Genomic DNA, 10,301 nt, shown 5'->3' with positions numbered 1-10,301 from the left:
GATGAAGTGTTTGATGTTGCTTTTCTGTTTGTAAGCGGATGGTTACAAGTGGGTTTCTGTATGGTGTCCGGTTTGGCTCCGGATTGCTTTACTTGCTGATTTTCCCAAAGAATCCCAACACATAAATATCTTTTTTCCGCTCAATGCAATCAGTGCTGAAAGTGGTCTGGTTGCTTCTCTTGCCGTTTCCATTCAATTATCAACTAAACTGATTAAAAAAGCCAATGCATACTTCATCTTCTTCTTCTGCGTTCCTGTTGCCATGCTATATTGTCAAGGTCGTTGTCGTGACGAAGTTTGCAGTTCGCCGCAGGGACTCCGCTGGGCCCCACAGTTTCTCCCGTAGGTCAACCATCTCTGGCCAGAATTCACTTCTCAGGCCCGCAAAAGTTGGACATGTCTGGAGAACATGCTCTGGAGTCTGCGTGCCTGTTCCACACGGGCATTTGTCCGTGTGGGAGATTTTCATTCTGTACATGTGCGCTAGGAGCCAGCAGTGACCAGTCCAGAGCCTGAAGATGGACTGGTCACTGCCGGCTGGCCAGAGATGGTCGACCTACAGGAGAAACCTGCATACACTAGCATCAACGTCATGCATAACAAGGACTGCAAACACAAACTGCTGGACATGTTTTCTTTTCTTTAATTCACAAAACACTTAAAGGTGGAAATAATTTTGACACAAAAAGAAACAATGACATCACAGCAGAAATTAAACCGCTTACGCCGTAGCATGCACCAATGATGTACAGTAAGTGACAAGACAGTACAAGTAGACCCTAGTAAATCTCAAGTCATAGGCATGTCAGACACTGAACTTGAAGTATATACATGCATAAAATAAACATTTACAGAAAAGTTAGTTAAAGTTGTGGTTCACAGTGCTACATGTAACTTCTTTTGAGATCGACGCAACGACCTAATCATAATTTCTCCAAGCTCAATTTCATCTCTTGCTGAATGTATCTGTTAAATAAAGCAAGGTAATGGGGAAGAAGAGAAGGGGACAGGAATCGGTACATGTTTCTTCTTCTTCTGCGTTCGTGGGCTGAAACTCCCACGTACACTCATGTTTTTTGCACGAGTGGAATTTTACGTGTATGACTGTTTTTTACCCCGCCATTTAGGCAGCCATACGCCGTTTTCGGAGGAAGTTTCTTCTTCTGATTTCTCTGTTTATTATTGCTTTCATGCTAGCACAACATATTTACAGAACAGATTGAAGACAATACTGACATTACGTGATGAACTTTGTATACCAAACCAATATAATGAATATTGACAGGAAAATACTGCGTAATATCTCTTTGTACACAGACCAACATCTTACTGATAATTGAATATTAAGAAAAGAAAAAAAAAGAATATCAACCCCCCAAAATGTATTACAGATTTGCAGTAGACATGCTTAATGTAAGAATACATTTGCGAATATGGAATGTTTGAGCTGTCGATTACAACTTTCTTTCTTTCTTTATTTGCTGTTTAACGTCGTTTTCAACTGTTCAAGGTTATATCGCGACGGGGAAAGGGATGGGATAGAGCCACTTGTTAATTGTTTCTTGTTCACAAAAGCACTAATCAAAAAATTGCTCCAGGGGCTTGCAACGTAGTACAATATATGACCTTACTGGGAGAATGCAAGTTTCCAGTACAAAGGACCTTCGATTACAACAGTTACCTGTAAATGAAATAGTTAAAAAGGCAGGAAAATATTACTGTGAATAATTATATTGTTTCATCAAATGTACTACATGTAATATATCAAACAGCAACTGTTTATCCCATGCAATGTATTGAAAATCAAAGATAAAACTTGACCTGCACAAAGAAATGTACATATGCTCTAACATACTGTGGCAAAAAGTTGACACCGTGAGGAGAAATGTAGTACAGTGGAACCCACCTTTTAAGACCCCCAATTTAAGACCTCCTCCCTTTTAACACTTTCGTGACGGGAGGCGACTATATTAGTAATAACGCTGCAACGCCCACGGACGGGAAGCGACTATTTTAGTATTAGACATACAAGGTACACGACTCGTGATTGCTTCCCGGTTTTTGAAGCTTGCAGTAAATTGAGTTGTTTCCCTTGATACACGTGGTTTTCTCTTCCGGCTTGATCAAATTAATGCAGATTTGCGTGGTGTTTTCGAACAAAAAAAATGAATCGAAGGCGAGCCTTGTCACGGGAGGAGATTCTCCGGATGTTGGATCTTGAGGATCCTGTAGATCATGATACATCGTGTCGTTTTAGCCTCAAGAAAGCGATAATAGCAGTGATATTGAGGAAGAAACAGTCCCGTTGTTGCTAGTACGAGTCGGCAACTACACGTGGTAGGGGGTGATACTGCTAGACGAACATGTATCTCGGAATCGTGCAGGAGCTATGGGGGCGTGGCAGCACTGATAACAATGGATGGCTGGAGCCTTCAAATCCTTTTGGAATTGTTCATAGGTGGACAGTTGGTACTTTGTTGTGAAAATGTGACTTATATTCAATATGGATTACCTAGACATCATTTGGTGAGTGTTACAGTTTTGTTTCATTTGAGTCAGGATGCTGTGAGTGAATGCGTGATTTGCTTGTTTTTTTCTTTGTACTGTCTCCTTATTTCTGTGTACAATGTTAACAATATTTCAGCTAATTCATAGGTTTTACACCTTGTTTGGTTATAACATTATTAATAATACTTTCTGTTAAAAAATAACTTTTAAAAAAAGCAGTGGAAAATAAAACACACACAAAAAAACGTTAAAAAACACAAATTATCCCCCTTTCACCCCCCTTTGCTAAAACAAATCGCGTGACAAACTTATAAATAGCACGACTGAACGGGGCATCCATTTTTGAATTAGTACACAAAATTTGGTGGTGATTGGACTTAATTCAAGCTTGCTAGACAGATTTCTTTACAGTTACTGATTTTTGGGAAGTTTCTTGGTGGCAAGCTTGGGCAGGCAGGACGTTAACGCCGTGGCAGTGCTAGTCACAATAGTGTTAAGGCCTTGCTTTTTCAGACTTTCTGTTCATAACCTCTGTAAATTTACCTCCCTTCATTTTAAGGCCTGATTTTTTCACATTTTTTTAGGTCTTAAAAAGGGGGTTCCACTGTACTAAAATGAAGAGAGGACAGAAGAAAAAATAGGCAAGTACGCACATAAACTCGGCACAACCAATGTCGCCTGCAAACCGGCCTGCACACATTCCCCTCAAACTGTCACTTCCCCTCTCCTCACACAAAACACTCTTCTTCTTGACAAAACTTCAGGCCTATTAAAAAATGATACAGTGGTACCTGCTATGAAAGGACAACACTGGAACCAGGTGGCCTGTCATGACAGGTATATTTGGTAAAGATAATAGACAAAGGGACAACAGAAGGTGTTCTTTATTGGGAGGTGTTCTCTCATCGGAGGGGCCTCACATTGCAGGTACCACTGCAAGCTTACACAGCTATTCTCACCTGCCTGCCACCCCGACCCATACAACCAGATATGTTTTCTTTTAAGACTAACAAAAAGGCTAAACATTCACAATGGAAACCATTGCTTCATCAAAAAACTAGTGCTTATGCTAAAATTGGTGCACAATATAAATAACCAAATAAATGCAGAACAAAATTATGAATAGAATGTATGAGGCAACATGTTAACAGAACCAGTTGGTTCAATTGCACCATGACGTGTGCTGATACAAGAATAGAACTGTGAAAAGTATTCATAGACTCTTCATCCTGTCAATATTTTGCAGGTTTTAGTGCAGACTTTATTCAACTTATAAGGCCATATTAGCTAGCACATAAGCAAAAGTACAATGTGAGTTTCTATTTTTTCTGTTTTTCTCTCTCAGCAGCATAAGACAGTTTTCGGCTTTGGTGAAAAATAGCCATGAATTGCAGACACGGCTGGTGATCACAACATGAGACTGAACACGAGGAAGGGTTGAGCGAGGTGATTGGAAAAAAAAGAAGAAAACCAACAAATTCTATTTCAATGATAGTTCATGCAATCAATTCTTGTGTGGGATCAATGATAGTTCAAGCAATTCTTGTGTGGCATTTCACAGAGTAATCGTACAATGAATGATGTACATCACACACACATGGAACATGGGGCTATCAGCTAACATTCCTCTGACAATGGATTTTTATGAGTGTGTGTAATCTTTTTTGACTCCACACACTAACTTTTTGCCCACGTGTTCAGTTACAGCATTTGTTCAAGTAAGAAAGCAGAAAACAGTGAACTGCGTTAGTTACCCTGATTGAAAAGCCCAAACATTTTGTGTATCAAACATTTCAGAGACAATCGCTGGGTAACAGTTTGGTTTTTTAAACTTTGTTTGAAACTTGTGCTGAAAACGTGAAGTACATGTCAGTTTTGTTCTGTGACAAAAACTTGAAGCCGGTGGGAATTGAATGAGAGTGAAACCAGTTCCATATGTGAAAGAAAGCATTAAACAAGAGAACAGTTAAGGAGAGATTTTGAAACTGTGACATGTTCCAGTGTGTTTTACAGTGAATGCACACTTACTTACATAAACATAACACCTTAGGTTGGTTCCTTGTTGATTACTTGTGTTGCAGAACACACCGCAGGAACACACCATAGGTTTTTACACATACACATGGCTGCAACGATTGTTTGTTTATTTGTTGCTTAACGTCCAGCCGACTACGCAGAGCCATATCAGGACGAGGAAGGGGGGGATGAAGGGGGCCACTTGTCAAGCGATTCCTGTTTACAAATGCACTAACCCATTACTTGTGTCCCAGCAGGCTTTAGTAAAACTAAATTAATACCTACTGGAAGATTACCAGTTTCCAGTATGTTAAAATAGGCTTAACCTATCTACTGCTGGACTTACATCAGAACACTAACAGATTAAACTATACATGAATCGCGAGACAAGCGGCAAGAGAAGAGATTTTTGGAAAAAATACAGGTGAATGAGCAAGAAGGCAGAAAAAAGAAAAGAATTCACGAAGAAAAAGAGAGCATGACAGGAAAGAGGAACCAAAAATCTACCTAACAGCAAACTAGAAAGCTCCTGCGGTTCCAAAAACAGGAGGGGCCTTTAATTTCATAACCGCAGTGCCCCACTGCGGGACATGGCTGCAACGAAATAAAACACCTGTTACATGACAACCATTTACAGAGTACAGTTTAAATAACGAAAAAAACATTATCACAATTAACTGATTATTAAAATTGACCTTGTAGTGATGAAGATAGTAGCGATTATCCTCATAATTTAGAAGATAATTTAATCAATAGAATAGATGCGGAGAACACACAAAACATAAGATACGCATCACTTTGTACACATTCTAACAATGGCAATGACACACACAGGATGTTACGATCACAACACCAACACATGTACAATAAATAATACAATGTTTATCATCACATTTTCAACTCATTGCACCTGCCTGATTGGGTTCACGTTAAAGGAACTAAAATAAAGAAAGAAGAAGAACAAAATTATCCAATCATCCAGTTCTCTTTAAAAAAAAAAAAAGAAGAAAGAAAATAAGCAGCACACCCCATGGCATATTGGGTAGTTACCATCATATGAGAAGAATACATTACTGCAAAAGAAAAAGAACCAACCCGTTCCTTAAGCTAAAATCCTGGATAACAGTTCATCACATTCAAAATAATTCACACACACACGTGCGCGCACACATGAACACACACACACACTGTGACACACATATAGAAGGAAAATCAACAATCAACTTCACTTGATAAAATAACTTAAGATTAACGCTTTAAGTATCGCACAGTCTTTACAAACTTAAAAAAAAATTCATTGAATCAGAAAAACAATTCTAGAAGTAGAACTGAAAAGTCGGAGGTAGAAAACGAACTCCATTCTCCGCACAGTAAAGGCAAAGAAGAATGAAAAGGGGAAAGAAAAACAGGAGAAAAAAAAAATCATGGCACCAAAACAATGAACACAATTATGACGCGGCAAGCCTGAGGGCTCTCAGTCTGATATGAGGTGATACTGTGTGAAGTCCCTCCCGGGTAGCTCAGGTGGTAGAGCACTGGACTTGTGATCGAGAGGTCGCTGGTTCGAATCCGGGCCGGGACGGACACAGGTCAACTTTATGTGCAGACCCAGAGACGGTATCCATCTCCCACCCCCGTGTCACCACAATGGCACGTTAAAGATCTTGGTCATTCTACCATAAGTGCAGATGGCTGATACCACCTAAACACGCAAACATCAAAAAGCCGCGAGGGCGTAAAACTCGAATCGTATAAACCAATTCATGTCCAATATAGGCAATTAAGACCTGACAGACAATAAGCCCCTTACAATTTACTTTTTTTTTCCCCCTCCTATTCCAGCTATGTTTTCTTCACAATAACAACTTCTCATGAAAATGATATACCCTGAGCCCTGCTAATTATGTCAAATGACTGAGAGAGAAATGAGGAAGGTGAGAACAGAATGAAAAAAACAAAAGTGACCGGTCACCATACTTGAATAGTTATTTAACTGATTAAATTTCAACATTCACAGTATCCTATGTACCGGTACACAAATGACTAGATTGACTAAAACAAAAAGAAAACAAAAGAGAAGGGGAATAAAGAAAAGGAGAAAAAGCACAAAAAGCAATCTTTAAAATGAATATAACTCCTAACATTAGCTTAGATTTCAGCTACAACAAGAATAAAAGTGTAACAGCATTGCAAACACACACGTATCAAAGGACCAAAATAAAGAAGGACATGAAGAGTTCAATAAACAAAACATGGACAGCCTGATAAAGATTTCACACAGACAGAGAGGAACATCTGTCACTTTGTAGAGTTTAATAATTAAAGCTTGAGTTGTGAAAAGGATATAGCACGAGAAATTCATGCAAAATCTGCTTTGATTTTTGGTTGGACAATTAGTGATCTCTACAAGTCACTCACACGCATAAAACCATAACTACACAATAATATAACAAAAGAACACTTCAAACTGTTTCAAAACCTTGAGTAAAAAAGCAACAACAAAGAGATCACTAGCATTACCTCAGTAAAAAGTTGCGCTGCAGCCTACAAAACAGGTTTCAACTCAGACATGTTTCCAGTGATTTACTGTGTCGATATTTGTTGATGCACGCATGCCAACATATATATGCAGACAGTCTTCAACTGGATTAAGTACTCTAAAATACTTTGATACATTTGTCCAGGTGGTCAGTTTTGTTGTACTTTTGTTAGACTATCTCTCACAACAGGGAGAGATATATCACTTATTAACATGCATAAGGATAGTTTACAACTATCTAACTTGAGCAAACATTGAGTCTTAAAACTGGAATGTGTCTGTCCATTTTGCGCGATAATTCATCCCCTTCTTCTGTGCAGCATATACACTGGTGGAAATATTAAAGCTGGGAGGATTACTAACAATAGTAACATAAATGAAAACTGATGTGTTACTGATGACAAACAAAAGAAAAATAAACAAATTAACAAACATTTTAAAAAAAAATGACAAAACAACAAAAATACAGCAAATAAACAAAGTCAAAATACTGGTTAATGATTTAATATAAAAAAAACTTCAGAAAAAAACCCCATATTAAACTTAAAGATTGACACCAATTTCCAGATAATTCCACTACAGAATAAACACAGAATAAAACACAAGCCTTTTCTTTTAGACACAGTATATAAATAAATTCTATGTCTGACACATTCTTTATAAACACAGTGAAATTAACATCAACACAATGTAAAGTGGTCCTAATTTACAACACACAAACCCATCCCTGAAATACTCCACACACTCAAAGTCATCAGATCACAGTCTCAAAGCCAACACAATTCATGCAAGCATCCAACTAAAACCAGTCAAATGGCTACCATTAACTGAACTTGTCTTAATACGCTAAAAACCAGGGAGGGAGAGGGTGAAGCTGGGAATGCAAATCTAAAATGAGCATACATGCAAAGTCAAGTTTGGTTCTCAAATTTCTGTCCCCATTTTGTTGACGCAGACAGTCTTTGACACTTTTATCTTGTTGATGTTGATGTTGTTGTTGTTTCGCTTGCAGCAAACGCCTGCTGAAACCTTCACTCCTGCCTCGTTGGAGCAAGCAGGTGATGTCAGGTGAAAATCCAATGTTAAATTGTAGGCATCCACACATGTCTCTGTTCACATGTTGATATTGCAAACAGGAGTTTTCTAGCAAAACAATGGTGTGGTATAAGAAAGTCCACACTACAGGCCTTCGGGTTTGTCCTTGTTGGTATCGTAGGCACGGATGTACTCCGCCTGCAACATACAGTGTGAAATGTCAGCCATGGATGAGTACAAACATTTAACACTCTTTTGTTTTGTTTTTTGTTGGATATATCTTAATGTCCTTTTTGAGACTCCCGCACCTTATATTCTATGAATCATCTCACACACACCCATACACACACAAACACTGTAACACACACTAACACTGTAACACACACTAACACTGTAACACTAACACACACACACACACATTAGAGACTCAACAGACACGCTGAAAACACACTTACCTGTGGAACAGCTCCAAACTCCTCCTGAGAGAATGCGTAGCCATCTGCACACAATCGTCAGACACTGATGTTAGCTTGATACCTTTGAACATGAACTCAGTCCTAACAACAACACACTGTCTTAAAACATCACGGCACAACTACTCTCAGTACTCACCAGCACCTATACTGTACGTTCATACTAAACTTGCACCTCAGACAGCGATCTTGCAGAAATGACTCATTTGTAAAGAAGTGAGAAACAAAGCGACATGTGCGACAAGAATACGTGAGAGTTATTCGGAACCAGTCTCCTGGCTCCTGAGAGAACAACAAGCACTGAAATGAACAATCTAAAATTTGATCTAGATTCTTGCTCATTTTACACATGTAAAAAAGGAGAGGGTAAGTGATAACAGAAAACAAAAAAGACAGAAAGAGAGAAAAAAGAAACAGTTGTGTAAATTAGTCATTATTTTCATCCCCGCTGTTGTTTATCTGTTACTCTAACCTGAAACAAACCTATTAAAGAAACAACACCAAACTGACACAAAAGAAATGTTGTTTGTGAGCTAAGATTATTATGTGTTTTACATTTTTTAATGACATTGAAGTAATGAAGTCTATCTCAGACAAATATTTCAGGAGAATATGTGTATCTAGAGCAGTTTCTTCTTCTCTCTCACTGTTACTTTTACTGATAACGTAAATGGTGTCATATTTACTTAAATGCAGACATTTTCTGTACATACATTTAAAAATGCCATGAAGCTAATACATGTATGCTTCATATTTAACATAACAAAAATATGGTGTCAATCATAATGTCGGTACAGTAAAACCTGTCTCTAAAGGACACCCTTGGGGTATGGTAATGGTGTCCCTATTAGACAGGTGTCCTTTCTTCACAGGTGGAGGGGCCGGGGCAATATTTTACAAAGAGCACGTAAAATGTACAAGACACTTTTTTTCAATCCTGGAGTATGTATTTATTTTTCAACACAAAACACAAGGTAAAAACTTAAATAAAACCACTCCAATACCACGTTGTTCAGGTCTTCATATTGCGTTTTCCGACGTTTCACAGTTTTTTGGTCGCTTCGTGCCCCCGACTCACACTCCTTCATCACGTCTTCTTTTTTAGATTTGATCCTCGCGATCTGTGTTTTACCACATCCCATCTCCTTCGCCACATCTCGGCATGATTGGCCGCTATCTAGTTTTTTCAAGGCAGCGACACGCTGCTCTAAAGTCAACGCTTTTCTTTTTCCTGCTGGAGATTCCATTTTCAAACACAGTACTGTTGCTTTTGGTTGTGACTGTATCCACAATGCGGAAAAGCGAACGTGAGCGAAAGTGAGCGAAGCGAAAGTGAGTGAGCAAAAGTTAGTCTCCATCTAAACAAGCCACTGATTGGTCAGAAAAGGGACAGGACAACCAATCAACAACCATTTGTGCTACGGCTGCCGAGCACTGACCTGAAAAACACTACCAGTCAAGTTTTTGAAGTTGCTTTTTCATGTAAGTAGTGTCCGTTTGTGACAGTGTTTACACTTCCTACGGTCCGAAAAATCGTGTCCGCGTCCGTAAGTGGCAGGTGTCCGTCCGTTAAAGGTTAGTCATTGTTGAAATCGTGTTCGTTCCATGATAAACTGTCCGTATGTAGCAGGTGGCCATTACAACAAGGGTCCGCTAGACTCAGGTTTTACTGTAGCATGTTGGAAGCAAAATGGAATTTTGGCATGGCATTTCATCTAAATATATATTGA

At 38.8% G+C, this 10,301-nt stretch overlaps 1 protein-coding gene across 5 annotated transcripts in view; it reads right to left on the bottom strand.

The window, feature by feature from the left end:
• Positions 1–627: 627 nt before the first annotated feature.
• Positions 628–10,301, bottom strand: part of LOC138968826 (phospholipid-transporting ATPase IB-like) — a 103,946-nt gene continuing 94,272 nt past the window's right edge. For 4 of the 5 annotated variants that reach the window (XM_070341477.1, XM_070341478.1, XM_070341480.1 and 1 more), the window contains 2 exons: positions 8,554–8,597; positions 628–8,296 (listed from right to left, as the gene is read on the bottom strand). In XM_070341477.1, the coding sequence (XP_070197578.1) occupies positions 8,243–8,296; positions 8,554–8,597 (98 nt within the window). In that variant the 3' untranslated portion in view covers positions 628–8,242. The remainder of the gene's footprint in view (positions 8,297–8,553; positions 8,598–10,301) is intronic. The other variant, XR_011456291.1, reaches the window with a different exon arrangement.

The sequence above is a fragment of the Littorina saxatilis genome, linkage group LG6, assembly GCF_037325665.1.
Source record: "Littorina saxatilis isolate snail1 linkage group LG6, US_GU_Lsax_2.0, whole genome shotgun sequence".
NCBI classification, from domain to species: domain Eukaryota; kingdom Metazoa; phylum Mollusca; class Gastropoda; order Littorinimorpha; family Littorinidae; genus Littorina; species Littorina saxatilis.
Note: the sequence above shows the minus strand (reverse complement) of the source record. Positions and strands in the feature narration are given on the sequence as shown.